This window comes from Agrilus planipennis, unplaced genomic scaffold, assembly GCF_000699045.2.
Source record: "Agrilus planipennis isolate EAB-ADULT unplaced genomic scaffold, Apla_2.0 scaffold266, whole genome shotgun sequence".
Classification (NCBI taxonomy): Eukaryota; Metazoa; Arthropoda; class Insecta; order Coleoptera; family Buprestidae; genus Agrilus; species Agrilus planipennis.
The window spans coordinates 310,101-332,410 of record NW_020439035.1 but is presented as its reverse complement, the minus strand read 5'-3'; the positions used below and the strand labels follow the sequence as shown (position 1 = coordinate 332,410).

Sequence of the window (22,310 nt, the reverse complement as noted above, 5' to 3'; positions counted from 1 at the left end):
TGATTACCCCTTCTGTCTTTGTTTTCTTCAATTTTTCCTTGCAATGAATTTCTAACTAGCTTGTGAGTTACAAAAATTGCAGACATACACGTCTTTGAACCTCACATTTCATAAACAAGTATTAATATGTCAAACTTTTCCGAGAATGTTGAGCTTGCGTTCCTTTCTAAATTACTTTTTAAATTCCAGAATAATTAAAGGAGCGCCTCTCTTTCATCTTCAGTAAAAAATTGCAATCATTAACACATCTTTTATTAATACACTTTTTATTAATACACTACTTCCTGGTTTTTGTAATTATATTGTTTTTTCTTAATAAAAACTTTGACACTTTCGTAATCAGATTCGGAAAGGGACATTAACAGTTTGGTTACGTACGAGCAAAAGTTTTCTTTAATAGCAATTTTTTTATTTAAATTTTTATTTTTATNATGAATGTATTTATTTAATACCGAGATGAAAATTGTATTAAATTACGAAGCTGTGTAATTATAAATCAATTTGATATGAAGAAATAAAATTAATTAAAGTTATTTTATATTACTTTGAGTCATTAATTCTGTGTTTGAATAGAGATAAATCTTCAATGTTCTTGATTATTAAAACTCCACTTAGCCGAAACGAAGATGAACGAAATATGTATTTCTTACCTGAATTCATATTCCAGCATTTCTTTTATGTGATTTCTCGTTTATTAAAGGTCGGATACTCCAGGAGAGTTTTTAATTTGACCCATAAGAACTTTATTTTAAAACATTAATATTGTGAATCAAACAAATCGAAAACACAAAATTTAGTGTAGTAAGAACATGAAACCAATGGATATTTGTACTAGAGCAGACAGAAAATATTTTTATTGGTCATCAACATTGGCGATTTCTGAACAAGTTTCGCAGGACATATTAGCATGTTCAAGGTATATAAACTTATAAAACTTTTCACAGGTGTGGCTAGTTTTGCGATCACAGGGTTAGAGATAATCACGACATCTTCCCAGTCCATGTTGTTTTCGTTTTTGCTAGGGAGCCCTGATGTTTCGCTTCTTATTCTGCTAACTACACCACTAAGTTCTCTTGGTATTCCGTCATTTTGCATTCTCATCTTTTGATAATCACTTATGAGTTCTGTCCCTAACTGGATTAGGTAATCACTTCTTTTAACAATTGATATTTTCTCTATGAATAATTTGGAAGTTAATACCTGCTGTATTCATTAGAGAAAAGAATAAAGTCAAGGGCAATCGACGACTATTTCATGATACATTGTAAATAGTTGACAATTGATCGACGGTGTCAACTACCCCTTTGGTTAAGTTGTAGAGGGACACCATCTTTGGCAATTTCTTCTTTCTTCTTTGAGTCGTCCACTTCCCCGCCGTGATGAAGAGAAGACAGGAAAACGATTACATTTGTAATGTCACTGAGTGGATCCGTTCCATGACACCTAGATGTCGGTTATAACGATGGAGTCGCCGTCATGAATGGCTAGGTTGAAGTGACGAACATGATGTTTACTTTCTACTGTCCAGCCCCTTGTTCTAAAATGCCGCAGTAGTTTATCCGCGATGGCGTTCTCTCCCAGTGAGTAACATAACAATCTTGGAGAAAACTAAAATTTTATTTTAATAACTAAACTGAAGTAAAACAAATGACAATCGAAAAAAACCTTTGGTATTCATCGTTGTCCTCTTTTATAACTTCCTTGTAAGCAAAGCTCTAAAAAAAGTGGTGGGATCTTGTTGGGACCCATTTGAGCAATTTTTGAAGGTCATTATCCTTTTTTTGCTTATGAGATTCAAAATATCTCGAAGTTGTACAACTGATTCTTTAGCAGGGACATGTGTTCGTCCCCGTCTGCTGAAATTTATGCTCTTAAAATCTTCAATATTAAAATTCCAAGAGATTTTTGTTGGACTTATATAAATACTGTTTAAGAAATTAAAAATTTGTCATTTGTGTTTTCCTCAATCTTTCTTTTTTCGGGCGTTTCTGTTATAACACGATCAGAACCACGTTTCCTACCATGCTGAGATTCTTGCCGAGGTGATGCTCTTGGAAACGGTTTTATAGAAGGAGATTTGGTAATTATAGGCCTAATCGTAGATAAGATTAGACCAGGGTCAGACAAGGTACTAGCTGTATTATGTGGGTCTTCAGTAAAGTGGTTAGTTACGATTGCTACCAAAAAATCTTGTTTTTTTTGAATGGAAAAATGCCAGTTTTTAAAAACTCGGAACAAATAGTTTTTGGAGTAAACGCATTGAGAAATTCAGTGTTAGCAAACTGTGATAGAAGGTAAAGTGATATAATTTTTTTAGGGTTGTTAACCATCCAATCACTCTTGGCAGTTCTACAATAGTTCTTGAATGATCCAAAAATAGCTACATTTAATGGCTGCAGTCGATACTACACCATTTTTACGAGCATGGTCTATAACATCAATATTAAGGTCGCTTTCGTGGTTACTTATTAATAACAATATTGGGCTATTCTTAGATGACTGATTTTTCTAAAAAGTGCCTGAATGCAGTGTAAAAATTGTCAGCCGTCACCCAACCACTTTTGTGGCAAAGTCCTAAACTTCCGGGTGGACAACCTTTTGACATAATATTTTTAAATTTAACTCGTGGAAATATAAAGACAGGAGGAAGTTGGTTACCTGTGGCTGACACAAATGCAAGCATGGTGACTAACTGGCCTCTTTCTGTAGAAATTGCATGAGCAACTAGCACCACGTGGAGCAGTAACAATGGGTAATTCAGACACTGTTATTAAGCCAGTTTCATCAGGATTAAATATTCTGTCTGCTGTAGAACTGTATTTCTTTAATACTTCTTCAAGTTTATATCGAAGCTATCGCTCTTGATAAGCTAGTTTTCTCAGGACGTCGAAGGGACAATGCACTATGACATTTCATAAGATGCTTCATCCAATCTACTCTCGCACTTTTATAGTTAATCCAGTTTGTAGGCATTTCTTTCCTCAATTTTAATGCATACCGGTATGCGAGCTCTCGAGTTTAAAGATATGTTAAACCGTAAACCATTTTCGATGAAGTAAGATTCAGCTGTGAATACTCTTCTGTATCCAAAGTTGGGTTCATAAAAAAAAGAACTTGGTGGCATACCTTTCGCTTTAGTAACTAATCTAGCTAACATAGACTTGGCTATACTAAACTCTTTTGCAACTGATCGAATGGATGATTTGCCTTGCAGACAATGTTGACTACCTCTGTTATAGTTTCTTTTGAATTTCTCATTCCCTTTTTTGGTGAATTCTCCATTCTAAATAAAAATGGAAGATAAAATATATGGCGTACGTATAAATGTTTGCAACGGATCTCAATGTTTAGTTGATCCTCATTATTATTAGTTGATGATTAAAATAAGCTTTGTGACCCTTTATTGGGCATTGAACACCTCGTTTTTAATTATTAATATTTACTTTTTACTTGTTGCATACTTTTTCGTGTAAAAACCCTTATATATTCGTGTAATTACTTAACTCAAACCCATACAAAATATTTTTAACTACCATTTATTTCACCATGAAAACTCATCCAAAGTTTTCAAAACATAGGAGCGTGTATAACAACAACCAAATTGACCGTAAGACTTAGTTAACTTATATTTAATGCTTGTCAAAGTGATAAAATACAAAGAAAAGAAATGAAAAGGTCATCCATGTGACCCTTTCAATACTTCTATCTCCGTTCCTTTCAGGACCATTTGGCGAATTTATAAACATAATAATTTTCTCTGAAACTAACCATACTTTCAGAAGATTCTCCCTATTGGTAATTACCTTAATAATACCACTTCCAAGTAAACTAATCTTGCTGCACTGAAGTTTACTATCCAAATTTCACCGAAGTTTTTTATGAGTGCTTCATAAATTAACTTGCGATAAGCGTTATTTCACTGTAGCACCTAAACGAATAATATTGCAACGGTACACGAAATGGACAAATGACCACGGAGATTAGCGCCAACTACCAGGCGAAAGCCTAAGCTTCTAACACAAGTAGATTGGTTCCTATCCTATTCAATACTTTTCCCTTTCATGCCGCCTCTTTCCTAAATATGTCCCTTATCATTGGCAGACTATTAAAAATTGTTTTTTTTTCTCTGATGCCATCTGACAGTCTATATTGTTGTTGACATAAAATACATGGTGTTTTGTTTAAACTAAAACATTTATTACCGTTTAAAACTTGTATCTTATAATAAGTAGATGTCAGTTCAAATTTGGTTTTAAAAGCGGGAATGCAAGTTGAGAATTTAATAGTTTAATAGAATTTAAACACTACCTTTTCGCAGAAATATTTCAAAATCCTTAAGGTTTACTTCTCCTAAACCTTAATGAAATTTCCTCTTATTTTGATTACATAATCGAAAAATGTAATAATATATAGGGTGTTCCATTTAAAAAATGTACTCTACTTTTTCCTGTTCTAAGCTAATATTCGCATTTCCCTAAAACTGAAACATCCCACATTTTTAATTATTTGTGATCAGTAATCTAAACTAGTTCTACCTCTACTCTAATTTGCTTTGGACGTTACGAAAATAGTTTTAAAATATATGGATCCTTGTCTACATTCATATCAATACTTTTTCAAAATCTAAGAAAATAGCCGTAATATTTCGGGAGGGACTTCCGAAAAGGTGTTACCTTAAAATGACTAGAAATTTCGTATACAGGGATCTTTTGGAATGCTGGTTACGAATCTCACCATGAAAATGAGCGCAAATGATGAGAAGTTTGATATATCGAAAGTCGAAATTTTGTGGGAGTGAGGGGAGTGTTTTCTTCATCATCATATTAAGGTCGTCAGTCCTGGGTGGACACGCACTTCCACTACTCCTATCCTGAGCTAATCTTTGCATTTCTCTAATACTAAAACAACCCACATCCTTAACTATTTGCGAACAGTAATCTAATCTACGTTTTATTTTTGTTCATTAAAAAAAAAATAATCATCATGTAAAATATAATATTAAATAATATAAAATATTTGAACTTTTTAGTTTGTAAGTTCAAGAATTAAAATAATAATAAGTCCAGGATTTTTTTCATTACTTTTTTCGTTTTTCTCATTATCAAATCCATAAGAAAATACTCCGCTCACTCCCAGAAAATTTCGAGTTTCGATTATCGATATATCTTCGATATATCAAACTTCTCATCATTTGCGCTCATTTTCATGGTGAAATTCGTAACCAGCATCCCAAAAAACCCCTGCATACAAAATTTTATGTCATTTTAAGGTAACACCTTTTCGGAAGTTCAGCCATATTTCGTGTCGAATAACATGAATAACCCTGTATATATGATACGATAAAAATTCTAACAAAGGAGTTTTTTAAAAATAAACTTTTTATTTTAGAAGTCTGTCAATCAGTTGTGTGACAACCTCATTATATTTGTTGAAATAAAGTAGTTGTTTACAAAGTTAATCTAACGGAACAGTGAAATACATCAATCATTTTTTTTTCTTATTTTTTTCATGTGACACTTTTTTGTTGCATGTTGTTCATTATCAAATTGTACTTATCGTTAAATTAGTTGTCAGGTGTGATTGCTGGCCACGTAGTTTTTAGATATTTAAATTGTTTATGATTTCATCTTTATAATGGTGTTGACTGAATGATTGGGATTTTATGTACTTACTTTATCTATTGTTTTATTTATACTCATGAAATTTTATTTTTAATGCTCTTACCTAATGTAAAAATCGCTTTTTCACTTTAATACCTGATTAGTATTAAATAATACAATAAAGTGTAACATCTTCATTATAAAAAAATCCACCCAAAACAAAGCAAAACGTCGGTGCTGGTTTTGCATCAAATAAAAAACCTTTCCAGTACAGTTTTGACTTAATTTCTTTTTAATATATGATGTAATTAGGAGATAAGATAGGAACCTTATAATGTACCAGACATTTTTATCTGTTTAATGTAGTTTTTTTCAGTGTGCTATATTTTATATAGGAAGGTATTGTATGTTATCATCATCACCTTAGGTGTCGACAGTCTTAAGACTAGTTGAACACGCACCTCCACTTTTTCCTGTCTTAAGCTACTATTCGCATTTCCCTAATCCCACATTCTTAACTATTGATGAACAGTAATCTAAACTAGGTCTACTTCTATTCCTTTTAACTCCCGTTTCCATTCATGGTTTCTAACTGGTCCTTCATGCGTGAGAAAGTGTTCTACCCACCTATCTCGCCTATTTTTTATTGACTTCCATAACGTCATCTGTTCTCCTACTTTTTGTAATACATCCTTATTTCTAGCATTTTCCAATCACTGTGTCTTCACTGTCATTCTTTCTTTTTCTTTTCCGCAGCATCTAACGTCCACATTTCGCACCCGTACAGTACACCTTTAATAATATTTTTATAATCTGTAATATAACCATTCGAGAGCACAGAAGTGACTTCTTTTTGTTAAAGACGACTTGACCCTGCGCTTCTCTTTGTTTTACATCTGTACTGCTCTTTCAATCCTCAATTATTTGATTTCCTAGATACTGGAAATGGTCGACTTCTTTCAATTTTTCGTCTCTTGCCTTTATAATTACTCTTTTCCCAAATTTCCTTACCTTGCTTACCAATATTTTTTATTTAGTTTTATTTATTTTCGTACAAAACATTTTATCGGCACCGCTTCCATTTTATTTAGGGCTAACTTCTAGTTCAATTCTAATATTGCTATACCATCTGTAAATCTAAGCATAATGATCTTTTGCCTTTGTATAACTATCCCTAAAATTCTCGATATATAGATTAAAAGGTACTAGTGACAGTATTCGTTCTCCCTATCCAATATCTACTTCTCTGCGTTACTGGTCAAGTTCTATAACTCCCTGTTACTCTTTATACAAATAAAGTATGATGTTTCAAAACTTCCATCTTTGTATCTCATCCCTACATCTTTAAGTACATTTAAGATACATTCTAAATCGCTAAATCCTATGTATGCGCTCTTAGCCATTTATATAATTTTATTTTTGTTACCCGTAAAGCTAAAATGGCCTCTCACGATATTTGTTGAAACCCATTTTAATTCGCCCTTCCAAGAATAAGAAGATATTGTAAAGAACCTTCCTCGTTTTCATCTTAACCCAAATTGGAATTTAGGCTAATTGCTTGATCTCTAGTTTCTTGGTTGCATCTTGTAAGATTTCCGCTTGTATCCCATCTGTACTTGGTGCCTTTTATTATTATTTAATTTTTGTAATGTTAAATGAGACACCTTTCTCATTATGAGGTATCCCAGCCCATCTGTCTCTACACTGTCTTTTTTCTAATACATCTCTAAACTCTTGACCTGCGTGTAGGTTCTATAGATATTCATTCCACCTCTCTACAGTTTCTTCATTTTCTATCCAAGTGCCTCGTTTCGTATATTTTTAGCACTGTACCCTACTTCACTAAAATTCTTTTTTGTTATATTTTAAGCCTCATCTCTTTCAATTGCTTCAAACTTTTCTTATACTTTTTTACTTCACTTATTAATTCCCTGTCCCTTAGCTGCCCTATACTTCCTAATTATTAGCCTTATAGCCTTATATTGTTTTGACCTTTTCCATCCATCGTGTTCATTTAATTTGCTCCTTTAGTCTTAATCCTACGATCTCGTTTGTTTTCCTGGGTTTCTTACTTTCGTTTTGTTTAAGATATTCTATATCTCTAGCTGCGGAATCTAGACACGTTTTAATGCAGTTCTGTTCTGTCTCTACATCCATGTCATTCGTTTCTATCGCCCGCTTTAGTATTTCGTCTGTCCTTATATCTAGCCTATCACGCGTTTAGTTTTTAGAACTAAATACGTTTTCTAAATTCCCTCTCCTTTATAATTTTAAATTTCAGTCTGATCTTCATTACAGCTGGGTTATGATCGCTATCTGTATCTGTTACTAAATAACTCCTACAGCTCTTCACGTGATTCTTTGTTTAACAAGAATGTAATCTAACTGATATCTCCCACGTGTGATGGTCAGACAAGGTATTTGCGACGTGCTAGTTATGTTGATCGCAAAATTCTATTTCATGCTATAAGTTGAATCAGACGTTATTATTATTATTGCCATTTTAATACGTTCATATGAAGTGGGCCTTGAGAGCGGAAAGTTTTGATAATATTGTTATATTTCGTAGCTATGTAGACATAGTTGCTTGTGGATTATTGTATTAAACTAGTTAGTTGTTACGTGTTCAAGTAGTGATTTTCAAAATATAACGATTTCGTCTATCTAAACAAAAGCGGTGTCGATCATGCGTTGGAATGTAGCGGGTGCGTTTTTGAGTCCGTTGTCAATAGAAAAAGCTGTCTTTTCTGTAGTCTTGACGGAGAAGCATTTGTTAAAAGCTAGAAGTTAAGTCTAAAGTAGAATAACAAGGACATTTTCTTAAGGAGTCTAAATCGTCTTCAATTCATGATAAAGGGTACTTGTCTTCAACGGTTTTTTTATTAGGTTCACGAAAGTCAATTGCCATGCGTCATTTCTTTTTTTCTAGAGCATCCATCTTTTTTGTAGCTATCCAAACAAGGAATCCAAGGTGCAGAATTACACCGTGATTAAGTAGTTTTTTAATTTGGTTTTGAATTTCGTTGAATTTTTGTGGGTGTCGGGAATTTTTTTGGTAATCAGGTAAATCGTCAGTTATCCTAATATGATGGGAAACTTATCAGTCGCGGTTAATTTTTGTTGATCGGTACTAAAAATAGAACTGAATTCTTTGTAAAGTTTAGCAATTTTATTTTTTTATTCCTTATTCATATGATCTAATCTAAGCTGTTTAATTACAGCTAGTGTTGCGACAATTCGAATAATTCGATAGTAAATTGAAAGCAACTAATTCGATTAACTTTTTCGATATATCGAGATAAAAATTAGTAGTATTATTTATTATTTATTTAGTATTCGTATACTCATACTCCGACTGGAAACGGAATTACGAATTATTCAACTGGTATACGCCTACACCTATCGAATATCTACGATGGAGGTCGAGTGAAGCGTTCGTTTTCGTTACTGATTATTTCGTAGAGGGAACTGCTGTACTGAAGGCTGACTGGAACAGAGAAGAGATAGTAATAGTATAATAATTAATAATATAGCAGCTACGAGGTATTAAAGGGAGATGAAATGCGAGATATTTATTTACTTGAGCAGGAAAATAATAATTATATAATTAATTATACAGTGCTTCCGAAAAGTAACGGATAAATTCGATAAAATTGTTTTCAGAATTAAGAAATAAAATACATACAATATCAAATAAAAAAGTATATTTAAATAATGATAAAATTAGGGAAAATTATAATTACTTAAATTAAATCTTCAAATTGCTGTCCATTTACTATTAAAACGTTAAGCTCAATTGTGTTTGACATTTAAGTTATCGTTTCTGTCACTTATTGCGGTCAATGTGTCAATACCTACTCGATTATTGATGTTTATTTAATAAATATTTTGACGAATAACTCCATTATTTATCAACCGATTTTCATTTTTCTTTTTTTGTTGTATTCAGAATAAAAACATCTATTCATCGAGGTATCGCAAAGGGTACTTTGCTATTTGAATTCTTTTTGTCAAGTAGGCTGACGCGTAAGGGTTGAAGGGTGGGGGGTTGAAAGTGACATCTCTAAATGATAAATTAAAATTACAAATCGACGGGTCCGAGCATTTTTTTTAAATATTTTTCTCAACAATTTTATCGAATTTATTCGTTACTTTTGGGAAGCACTGTATGTATATAAAAAAATTATTTTATAAGTAAATGCACATAAATGTCATAAACACAAAAAATATATCCTTTTCAGATTAATCAGATGTAACAAAAGAAATAAAACAACAAAATTGTAGATATAGTAACTGAAGAGATATTTTGAATTTTAAACTAATTGTTAAATACACTATTTAAGAAAATTATATAGTCCAAATTTTTTGGGTTAAGACGGTTACGGCGATCATTCGTTAATTGTCCTGCCTTTGAGAAAACTCGTTCTGATGGCACTGAAGTGGCAGGGATGCACAAATATTTTGCCTGTAGCTGGTAAAGATCGGGAAAAATCCCTGAATGAGATTTCCAAAATTCCAGCGGGTTACTTGATCTCGATAAATATGGCAGCTCTTAATATTGACGCAACATCATTGTGACACCCGTGACATTTGGTGTAATATGTGACTTCGAGTGTTTCACTTGATTGTCTAGAAATGTCCAAATTGAATCCGAGGTTTTGGCTTCTACAGTAGAAGTAGAAGTATCGGCGGAAGCGCTTGGTATTTCTTCTTCAGTTTGCACTGATAGAATAGAAACTAACTCTTCATGAACCAATGTTTGTGCATTATTTGCATTTCCCGAAACACCAAATGCTAATTTTTTAAAGCGGGGATCTAATAGGGTAGCTTTGGCCACAATTTTGTTACATTCAAGATTTCCGAGTCTTCTTGATATAGAATCGAATAGACACGTTTTTAATTGATTTGCCACATCTGCGGTCACTACCTTATTTATTAAAGTTGTAGGCCCTTAATTAAAGGAGGTACCATGGAGAGGGTAGGATATTTTTCGCCCGATAAAACCGTAGTTATATCTTCAGTAGGTTTTAACAACGATACACAGTCTGCTATTATTTGCCACTCTGCAGTGTCCAAAAATTCAGGTGCTTGAGGGATAGATGTTATGGCAGCTGACAGCGGCGCTATTATTTTTAAAAGTCTCTCCATCATTATCAAACATAAGCTCCATCGTGTTCTTATATCCTGTTTGACCTTAAGAATAGGAAGATTCATTTGAATTTGCATTTCCTTGAGAATTTGAGATGCGACAACACTGTTTGAAATGTCCAACTAGAGACCGGCATTTTTTAATAACTGTATTTAACAAGGGAATATTGTCTAGTTTCATTTACAGTTAGATTTAAGGTATTGGCGATACACGGGTGATGGTGTACGTTTATCTGTCAGATAGCATTTTTGATATTTGCCCCATTATCAGATACAACTGTGACGATTTTATTGTTGATATTCCATTCTTGAAAAATAGAATTAAGGGCTCTTGCAATGTTTTCTCCTGTGTGATGAACGTCTTCCAGTTCTTTGGTGGCTATGTTCCTGGAAACCATCTGGTTATTATAAATAAAGTGAATTGTCACAGAAATGTAAGCTTTGTTACTATCTGACGTCCAGATATCTGTTGTTACTGCAACATTTGCCACATCTGTCAGCATGGTCTTAATTTTGCAGCTTTCCTCTTGGTACAAGTTTTCAAGCCATACTGATGTTAAAAGTTTTCTACTTGGCAGTTGATAATGTGGATTCAGGTTATTTGAATAATTAATGAAGCCCTTATTTTCTACAATGGACAGTGGTTGATAATCTATTACAATCATTTGCAAAAGAGCTTTGTCAAGTTTATCTTTCATTTCCGGTGTTAGACCGTCGCCTCTAGTAGAACCAAATAACCTGAGTTGGTGAGAACCTTTCGATTTCGATAGAGGCTTTCCTTGGTTATTTGCTGTAATGTTAGTGGGAATTGGTATTGGTACAGCGGATCCACCAGGGAATAGTCTCCTTGAATTATGGGATGAAGAGTCAATTTCTTGACTAGGATCTACAACTGATGTTACCACATTTTCATCGGCATCTTCTTCGGGTTCACGTTGCGGAAATAGGGAAGCCGGATGTTTTCTTTTTAAATGTTCCCTTAAATTTGATGTATTTCCGGAATATTTAAATTCATTTTTGCAAGTACTGCAAGTTACGTTATTTTTCTTTTCCCCACTCCTTTTAAAATGCTCCCACACTGTAGACGAAGTTTTTGGTCCACGCTTCATAATTTCGATATAAAGTTTTAATATCAATAATACTCACAAAAAATATTAAATGCACTTTATAATGTTCAAAACACAAATAACAAATTATATTTGTTATCATCAATCGATGTGTGATAGACGTCGCGGCCGATCTCGGCTATTATTCATTTATTTCATTTTATTGGTGACGACACGTTCAACATATACAGATCGTCTTTAATTTTTATGAAAAAATGGACAAAAAAAGAAAAACGAAAGTCATCAAGATTCGTATTTGAATCTCGCGTGCTCACGTGTCACATTACCACTATGACTAACGAGTAACGAGAACCAGTAACGAACAGTACGAATACAAAACACGATATTGATGTTATTTATTGTTATTACCATTATCGATTTCTATTTCTGATTTTTTACGTTTTGTTTACAAAGTTTACATATAACGCGTGACATTTTACTACACAACTAATCACGGAATATTAATTATACACACATGGTAATACTGGCTCCATCCAGGCTATGTGCTATATTTGAAAAATAATACAAGAAAAAATTACATAGAGATGACATATAATATATAATTATTATAAAATATAAGATTATACTATAGGATGAGATATTAAAAATATAATTTGTTTCGTGTTCAATAAAGTAGTACTAATAGGTATGGTCAGGTATGGTCAACTTATACATTCCATATTCCACCCCATATCCCATTTCCCAGGTTTAGGTCTCAGGTCTCATGTACCAGCACAAGTGGTATCTTCCTTTTGATACGGCGCCACCGTTTGACATGTTTGTTGATTTTCAAGAAAATAATAGGCCGTACCCTCTGTGATGCTTACGAAGTGGCGGCGTCGCCGGCGGGGAATTTTTGTGCATTCGCAGTACACAAGATACTCTACCTGTAATAATAATTAATACCTATAAAATGAATGTACCAGAAACGAATTGAATTTTACCTTTACCTTAATAGTAGGTTGATTAGGAAAATTAGATATTTGCACATTGCTGTAAGGGTTGAAATTAAACTCAACAGTACAAGGCCCAAAACGAACCACACTATATATTTTTTTTACAGTCCATACATCGATCCTCTATATACAACCTTCTGTCGTCAAGTCTTACCATACATTAATTCAGGTTGTCATCCTGTTACCATTTTATCCACACCGCTCGTGTTGGCCTTCCTAAGGCGCCTTTCTTGATCACATAACCCAAACATCGGCTCTCGATCGACTACCAGGAAAAGCCCCTTTTTTGTACCTCTTACATTCGGCCATCCTATTTTATCAAGCTGTCCTCAGATTGATCGTTCTGAACCCCACCAAAACCCATAGTGTGGTTCAAAATCATCTTCCGACTGGCTTTGTCCACTATCGTTATCTATGAAACAAAATTAAATTAGTAAGAAGTAAAAACTTTATAAGAATAGTAGTTGGACTCATTCAACACTTTCACTTTATAAGTACCCCTTGGCACTTTTACCATTGTCGCCTTCACATACGTGACCTTGTGTCACAGTAGCCCTCGCTACAAAGAAGTCATTAACATGTGTCATAGTAGCCATCGCTACAAGACAATCATTGTGCTCTAGTTTAAGTGATCTCATATGTCACAGTAGTCATCGCTACAGAGCAGCCATTAGATCATTCCTTTGAGTGATTTTGGTAGCCATTGCTACGTTTTCATGACATCCCTTTGTCACGTTTTGTTTTACTATCATCATTATACACATGCGTACATATGTATTTTCATTCATTATTTAGTGATTTTGTGTCGTTTCAACATTAGCTAGCTAGCCCTGCAGGGTACACATACATTGATATTGACCACTTTGGTCAATGACACATTTGCTACCTATTCTTTTGATGAATCCTAACAATGTTTGGCCCTAGCCAATAATATTGTGAAGATATGTCACCCTCATAGCCCCTTTTTTTTCATTTGCACACGGCCATATGCCACAATCATACATACATAATTAGTGTGCGTTTTTCATAATGTCATCCTTAAAATTGTTCATATTTCATTCATTTGTACTTTCACATTCGCGTATCACAGACATACTCTCATTCATCCTGAAAACTATTACTATTATTATTATTGTTTTTTTTTTTTTTTGAAGAGGACATGTGCCTTTTAACTTAGTAAAATGGTGGCCCTATGTCATCTTCTCACCTCTTAGGAGTATCCAAGGTTTCATTTGGCCGACGGTTACAACTGTTCGTGACCGTTTCATGCCTTCCCGAAGGTCCTCTACCTCATACCTGTCATTATACAAAACCCTTGTGATTTTGAATGGTCCCCTAAACGATGGTGCGAGTTTTTGACTACTACCTGTAGCTTGTATGCTTGTTTTTAGTATCATTACTATTTCACCTTTAGTATATTGTTTTGCTTTTTTACGGGTTTTATCAAATCGCTTCTTTTGAACATTTTGATCTCTAACGATCCGTTTACTCACATTTTCTCTTACTTGTTGTAAATCTAGTCGCTCTACCTCATTTTGCACAACGCTAAGAATTTTCGCTTCTGCGATGTTTCGCCCTTTGTATCCCGCCAGAACTTCTAAATGTGAAACACCTATGGTTTTATTTTCTGTAGAGTTCAGAATACCTTGAATTGGCTTAACAAGTGTGTCCCATTTGGACTCTTTCATGCCTGCAGCCATTACTGCTAGGGTATTTAGCACAACCCGGTTTGCACGCTCACACTGGCCATTTGCCCGAGGCGTGGCTACCGCATTTAGAGTGTGATGAATACCATATTTATTACAAAACGATTCAAACTTTTTGGACGTATAGGCCGAACCTCTATCTCTTATTATACGTCGTGGGGTCCCGAAAATATAAAATAAACTGAGTAATGTGTTAATCACGTGTTTTGTTTTCGTATCTTTCACTGCTTCAAGAATTGTAAATTTTGTGAATCCGTCTATAATGGTCAAAATATAACTGTTTGCTTTCGAACTTTTCTCAAATGGCCCCAAATGATCGATATGAATTGTATCGAAAGGTACTGGCACCTTCTCGATTGAATACACTTGACCTTCCTTTTTACCAGAAGGATGTTTATAATACATACAAGATAGACATGATTGTACATATTTCTTTACAAAGCCGCGCATTTTGGGGAACCAATAGTTTTCGGCGATTCTTTTAAGTGTCTTTTCAAATCCTAAATGACCAGAGTCATCATGGCATAACCTGCATATTTGCCACTTGCATCCTTTTGGCACTAGCCAAACATTTTTTCCATTAGGGAGTCTTATAAATTTTGTCATTTTTCAACAAAAAGTTGTCAAAATATTGTTTTGTGTTTCGATTTCGGGTACCCTCACTAAGTATAGTTTTGATTTTGGTTATGGTGTCGTCTTGTGATTGGGTCGCGACAATCCAATCTGCTTCGGTTAAATCAATAGCATTTATATATTCTTCGATGGGGTTACGGCTAAGAGCATCAACGTGGCTCATTTTAGTACCCGCTCGAACGTATATTCTTGGACTTGTAACCACCATCGACCTATTCGAGGCAGTAAGTCCTTCTTGACAAAAGTTGCACGTAATGCACTGCAGTCGGTGACTATTTTGAATTGGATACCTAGTAGGTAAACCCTAAAATGTTGTAAAGATAATACGACTGCCATGGTTTCTAATTCATACGAATGTTATAATTTTTGTTCGGGGGTGGTTTGCTTACTAAAATAACCGACTACTGTCATCCCTATGTCATGTTTCTGTACTAGCATACCGGCTACTCCTATTGAACTCGCGTCCGTGTGTAGTTCGGTTGGTAGTTTGGGGTCAAATATTGCTAAAATAGGTTTTGATGATAAAGCGATTTTGATGTTTTGAACGGCTGCTTTTTGCTCTTCGCCCCAGGACCATTTGGTATCCTTTTTAAGTAACCGTGTTAATGGTTCCACTTGGTACGCATAATTTTGGATAAACTCCCGAAAATAGCCGGACAATCCTAAAAATTGTCTTACTTGCTTTATATTTTGAGGGTCTGACACCTCCATCACAGCTTTTACCTTTAATGATCCCGGACGTACACCCTCGCTACTAATTTCTCTCCCCAAGTACTCAATTTTTCTTTTAAAAAATGTGCATTTACTCAATTTTAGAGTCAAGCCGTTTTCTTTTAGTAGTACTTCTAAAACTTTATGCAGCCTGTCCAAGCCTTCCTCGAAAGTAACCGACGGTATGATGATATCATCAATATAGGGAAAGGCGTTAGTATATTTTAAGTCACCTAGTATATCGTTTATTAATCGTTGATAAACGGCCGGCGCATTGCACAACCCGAATTGCATTCGCACAAATTCTAGATGCGCATCGGGTGTTACGAACGCGGTTTTCTCAATGGACTCTTCAGCCATTGGGACTTGGTAGTAACCTGAAGCCATATATAGCCCAGTAAAGAAAATATTTCCTCCTAGTCTGTCTGTCTGGTCCTCTATAAGAGGCAAAGGGTACTTATCTTTCACGGTAATCGCATTAAGTTTTCGAAAATCGACACACATTCTATAGTCACCTGTTTTTTTTTTGCAAAGTATAATGGGACTGGCATAGGGTGATTGAGATGGTCTCACAATATTGTTTCTTAATAGGTCATCAATTATATCGTTAAGTATTGTTCTTTCGGAAATAGACATTCGGTATGGTCTGTAAACTACAGGTTCATCGGTTTTTAATTTTATTTTTTGCTCTTGTTTCATCCACATGTATACTGTAAGTTAGGAGGGTTATTTCAAAAATAATGTCCGACACAATACAAAATAGTTTTTATATAAGAAAGATTATACACGTACGTTTTACAGTCAGACTTCTCTATTCATACTGTTCATTCATTATTTTACATTTCTCTATTCGCAAAATGTTCGCTTATATTATATCGATTCCGATAAGTCATAAATAATATCGAAACATAAACAAATGACAAAGCTGGTTGTATGGCTGATTGTTTTTAATCGTCAGGAACTGCAAAAGATTTTGATACACTTGAGGCACCTCTGGGTGGCGATTCTAACAATACGCACCGTCGATGTTAAATTTACATTGAGGCTAGTCTCAATGAAACTTTTTATGGTAATATTTACATCGCTTGTGATGTTCAAATGTAAATATTTCGCAATGGAATAGCGAATAATCGTACAGCTACTCCCCGTGTCGACCAAACATTTTATTTTTCGTCCGTTAATTCGAGCATTTTTAATAAATAAGTCTTTTGTTTTTATTGCGGGGCCTAATAATGAGTCTGTTTCACACTGGGCAATTTGTTTTTTATTCGAACGTGATTTGTCGCTACACTGTTCCCGTGTGTGACCTAGTTTGTTACACAAATTACATTTTATTATCGGCTTTCGACAGTCTGATACGCGATGGTTTCCGCCGCAATTATAACAATTAATTCTTTTTATCGACGAATTCTTATATTGTTTTTGTTTATAAAGTTGAGTAGGAACCTGATCCTTTAATTTTTTATGATATGAACTGCTTGTATTACTGTTTTTAGTAAAACTTATTTTAGTAATTGATTGATGACTCAAATAGTTGGCTAATTCGCCTACTGTTTTACATTTTGCCGCTCTTGCAGATAACGCAATAGTATCATCACCTAAACTTTCGATAACACTGTCAATCAAGCACTCTTCGGGAACGTCCAAATTTAGTTTATTTAGTTTTGCCACCTTTTCAAAACAAAAATCACTCAAATTTTGTTTATAACTGGGTTCATAATTCGCTGCTTCAATTAATAATTTCCCAAAATTAACCGGTTCAGGAAAAGTTGTTAACAATAAATCTTTAAGATCATTCCAGGTAACACTACATTGTTTAAGTGAATCGTACCACTTACGCGCGTTTCCCCGAAACCGACTTGTGGCTAATTTAATTACAGTTAATTCGTCCCATTTATGAAAAGTTGCAAGTCCGTCTACTTTAATTAACCACTCCGATACACTTAATGAACCGACACCTGGATCAAAAGTTGGAATTACGGCTAGACTAAGAGTCGGAACATTAATTGTAGAGAGTCTATCATTTAAAAGAGTACTTACCTTTTCTTCCAGACGTGCGAGTTTCTTCTTTTGCCTCGAGATTTCCCTTTCATATGTTGAAGACCTTTTTCGACTTTTCTCTTTGTGTTTTCTTTTGGAACTCGTATTTCTGGTCGCTTTTTGCGGACTTTTCATGGGTGGGGGTGATCTTTCTGGGGTGTATCCCTCTGAAGATGTGGAATCTCCCGATGACGATAGTCGCCTTGATGTGGATGGCATTTCAGGGGGGTGTCCATCCGGAGTTTGCGATCTTTGTTGGCGGGAATTACTACTTTTATGTTTGCCCATTTTAATTGTCTTTAAACACTTGTCACTAACTTATTAAATGTACTTTTTATGCACATGGATTAACCAATCCCACTCCTGAATTTGTAAGGGTTGAAATTAAACTCAACAGTACAAGGCCCAAAACGAACCACACTATATATTTTTTTTACAGTCCATACATCGATCCTCTATATACAACCTTCTGTCGTCATGTCTTAGCATACATTAATTCAGGTTGTCATCCTGTTACCATTTTATCCACACCGCTCGCTAAGGCGCCTTTCCTGATCACATAACCCAAACATCGGCTCTCGATCGACTACCAGGAAAAGCCCCTTTTTTGTACCTCTTACATTGCTGACAGCACTTCCCTGTGGTTGCAACCTCAGAAATGCTCGTCTTGTAACAGTTAAGTAGTTACAGCCACAACTGTAATAATTGTCATTTCTGGTGAATACCGCTATCCATCGATGAGGGTGCCGCCCTGTCTGCACCGCTGGTTCTTGATTAATAAGTGTATAGCCGGGCGGAGTGGCGTCTTCAATTATTCTTCGGGCAAGTGCCATCTCAGGCGCATTCACCATTTCGGTGCAGGGTAATAAATGGATGGCCATTGCGATTTCCATTTGCTGAAGCAGAACCTGCAGAACTAGCAGAAGCAGCACGGGGAGAATTACAAAGACACCACGTAGGTGATAGTGGTGGTGCTGATGGGGAGAGTGGGCAGCGTCGCAGCACTAACCCCGACGGCACTGGTACAGAGTCGCGGTACTCGAGGTCGCGAGAGCCATAATGCTCATACTCATACATTTAAGTTTGATTTTTAAATTGTTCCTGTCGATACTTACTTACTTATATAGTGTTATTTTCAGATGAAGACAATGATTTAGGTTGTGACATGATTGGCCAATTTTTGTATCTATATCGACCATTAAAAATCAAACTTCAAAAGACTCTTATCTTTTTAATTGTGTAACAATTTATGAAGAGAGTTACCCTGTAACCGCAAGTGTAATAATTTTCATTTATCTAGCCTGGACGTAACCTCTTATTGACGAATATTATTTGGTTCATTTCACCGAACACCAAAATTAATTTTCTTCTTTTATCTAAATAATTGCTACCGGTAAAATAAAAATAAATACGAACCGCACGTAAACAAGGACACACGTATAGCTATAGCTTATTAGTGAATAAATCCCTTNGGTACTTTGCTATTTGAATTCTTTTTGTCAAGTAGGCTGACGCGTAAGGGTTGAAGGGTGGGGGGTTGAAAGTGACATCTCTAAATGATAAATTAAAATTACAAATCGACGGGTCCGAGCATTTTTTTTAAATATTTTTCTCAACAATTTTATCGAATTTATTCGTTACTTTTGGGAAGCACTGTATGTATATAAAAAAATTATTTTATAAGTAAATGCACATAAATGTCATAAACACAAAAAATATATCCTTTTCAGATTAATCAGATGTAACAAAAGAAATAAAACAACAAAATTGTAGATATAGTAACTGAAGAGATATTTTGAATTTTAAACTAATTGTTAAATACACTATTTAAGAAAATTATATAGTCCAAATTTTTTGGGTTAAGACGGTTACGGCGATCATTCGTTAATTGTCCTGCCTTTGAGAAAACTCGTTCTGATGGCACTGAAGTGGCAGGGATGCACAAATATTTTGCCTGTAGCTGGTAAAGATCGGGAAAAATCCCTGAATGAGATTTCCAAAATTCCAGAGGGTTACTTGATCTCGATAAATATGGCAGCTCTTAATATTGACGCAACATCATTGTGACACCCGTGACATTTGGTGTAATATGTGACTTCGAGTGTTTCACTTGATTGTCTAGAAATGTCCAAATTGAATCCGAGGTTTTGGCTTCTACAGTAGAAGTAGAAGTATCGGCGGAAGCGCTTGGTATTTCTTCTTCAGTTTGCACTGATAGAATAGAAACTAACTCTTCATGAACCAATGTTTGTGCATTATTTGCATTTCCCGAAACACCAAATGCTAATTTTTTAAAGCGGGGATCTAATAGGGTAGCTTTGGCCACAATTTTGTTACATTCAAGATTTCCGAGTCTTCTTGATATAGAATCGAATAGACACGTTTTTAATTGATTTGCCACATCTGCGGTCACTACCTTATTTATTAAAGTTGTAGGCCCTTAATTAAAGGAGGTACCATGGAGAGGGTAGGATATTTTTCGCCCGATAAAACCGTAGTTATATCTTCAGTAGGTTTTAACAACGATACACAGTCTGCTATTATTTGCCACTCTGCAGTGTCCAAAAATTCAGGTGCTTGAGGGATAGATGTTATGGCAGCTGACAGCGGCGCTTTTATTTTTAAAAGTCTCTCCATCATTATCAAACATGAGTTCCATCGTGTTCTTATATCCTGTTTGACCTTAAGAATAGGAAGATTCATTTGAATTTGCATTTCCTTGAGAATTTGAGATGCGACAACACTATGTTTGAAATGTCCAACTAGAGACCGGTATTTTTTAATAACTGTATTTAACAAGGGAATATCGTCTAAACTTTCATTTACAGTTAGATTTAAGGTATGGGCGATACACGGGTGATGGTGTACGTTTATCTGTCGGATAGTATTTTTGATATTTGCCCCATTATCAGATACGACTGTGACGATTTTATTGTTGATATTCCACTCTTGAAAAATAGAATTAAGGGCTCTTGCAATATTTTCTCCTGTGTGATGAACGTCTTCCAGTTCGTTGGTGGCTATGTTCCTGGAAACCATCTGGTTATTATAAACAAAGTGAATTGTCACAGAAATGTAAGCTTTGTTACTATCTGACGTCCAGATATCTGTTGTTACTGCAACATTTGCCACATCTGTCAGTATGGTCTTAATTTTGCGACTTTCCTCTTGGTACAAGTTTTCAAGCCATACTGATGTTAAAAGTTTTCTAGTTGGCAGTTGATAATGTGGATTCAGGTTATTTGAATAATTAATGAAGCCCTTATTTTCTACAATGGACAGTGGTTGATAATCTATTACAATCATTTGCAAAAGAGCTTTGTCAAGTTTATCTTTCATTTCCGGTGTTAGACCGTCGCCTCTAGTAGAACCAAATAACCTGAGTTGGCGAGAACCTTTCGATTTCGATAGAGGCTTTCCTTGGTTTTTTGCTGTAATGTTAGTGGGAATTGGTATTGGTACAGCGGATCCACCAGGGAATAGTCTCCTTGAATTATGGGATGAAGAGTCAATTTCTTGACTAGGATCTACAACTGATGTTACCACATTTTCATCGGCATCTTCTTCGGGTTCACGTTGCGGAAATAGGGAAGCCGGGTGTTTTCTTTTTAAATGTTCCCTTAAATTTGATGTATTTCCGGAATATTTAAATTCATTTTTGCAAATACTGCAAGTTACGTTATTTTTCTTTTCCCCACTCCTTTTAAAATGCTCCCACACTGTAGACGAAGTTTTTGGTCCACGCTTCATAATTTCGATATAAAGTTTTAATATCAATAATACTCACAAAATAATTGATTAAAAATATTAAATGCACTTTATAATGTTCAAAACACAAATAACAAATTATATTTGTTATCATCAATCGATGTGTGATAGACGTCGCGGCCGATCTCGGCTATTATTCATTTATTTCATTTTATTGGTGACGACACGTTCAACATATACAGATCGTCTTTAATTTTTATGAAAAAATGGACAAAAAAAGAAAAACGAAAGTCATCAAGATTCGTATTTGAATCTCGCGTGCTCACGTGTCACATTACCACTATGACTAACGAGTAACGAGAACCAGTAACGAACAGTACGAATACAAAACACGATATTGATGTTATTTATTGTTATTACCATTATCGATTTCTATTTCTGATTTTTTACGTTTTGTTTACAAAGTTTACATATAACGCGTGACATTTTACTACACAACTAATCACGGAATATTAATTATACACACATGGTAATACTGGCTCCATCCAGGCTATGTGCTATATTTGAAAAATAATACAAGAAAAAATTACATAGAGATGACATATAATATATAATTATTATAAAATATAAGATTATACTATAGGATGAGATATTAAAAATATAATTTGTTTCGTGTTCAATAAAGTAGTACTAATAGGTATG

At 34.7% G+C, this 22,310-nt stretch overlaps 2 protein-coding genes and 1 long non-coding RNA gene across 3 annotated transcripts; all 3 read right to left on the bottom strand.

Moving 5' to 3' along the window:
• Positions 1-601: 601 nt before the first annotated feature.
• LOC108741361 lies at positions 602-4,027 on the bottom strand. The gene is made up of 3 exons (XR_001938496.1): positions 3,804-4,027; positions 1,666-3,283; positions 602-1,608 (listed from the first exon to the last, which is right to left on the bottom strand). It is a non-coding gene; the product is annotated as an uncharacterized LOC108741361 (long non-coding RNA).
• A 9,093-nt stretch (positions 4,028-13,120) lies between these two features.
• On the bottom strand, positions 13,121-18,898 carry LOC108741350. The gene is made up of 2 exons (XM_018476149.2): positions 17,901-18,898; positions 13,121-13,222 (listed from the first exon to the last, which is right to left on the bottom strand). Exons 1-2 carry the CDS (start codon positions 18,186-18,188, stop codon positions 13,121-13,123), a joined length of 390 nt encoding a protein of 129 aa, XP_018331651.1. The 5' UTR covers positions 18,189-18,898.
• An 852-nt stretch (positions 18,899-19,750) lies between these two features.
• LOC108741353 (zinc finger BED domain-containing protein 1-like) lies at positions 19,751-21,672 on the bottom strand. Its single transcript, XM_018476150.2, has one exon. It carries the CDS (start codon positions 21,648-21,650, stop codon positions 20,325-20,327), a length of 1,326 nt encoding a protein of 441 aa, XP_018331652.1. The 5' UTR covers positions 21,651-21,672; the 3' UTR covers positions 19,751-20,324.
• Between the last annotated feature and the right edge of the window lie 638 nt (positions 21,673-22,310).

Bases quoted from the DNA above. Each gene is read 5' to 3' on its own strand.
- LOC108741350 (XM_018476149.2), bottom strand. From the start codon at position 18,188: ATGGGCAAACATAAAAGTAGTAATTCCCGCCAACAAAGATCGCAAACT. The intron at 13,223-17,900 runs GTAAGTACTCTT...TTTGTTTCATAG, and splicing joins TCGCACGTCTGGAAGAAAAG to ATAACGATAGTGGACAAAGC.
- LOC108741353 (XM_018476150.2), bottom strand. From the start codon at position 21,650: ATGAAGCGTGGACCAAAAACTTCGTCTACAGTGTGGGAGCATTTTAAA.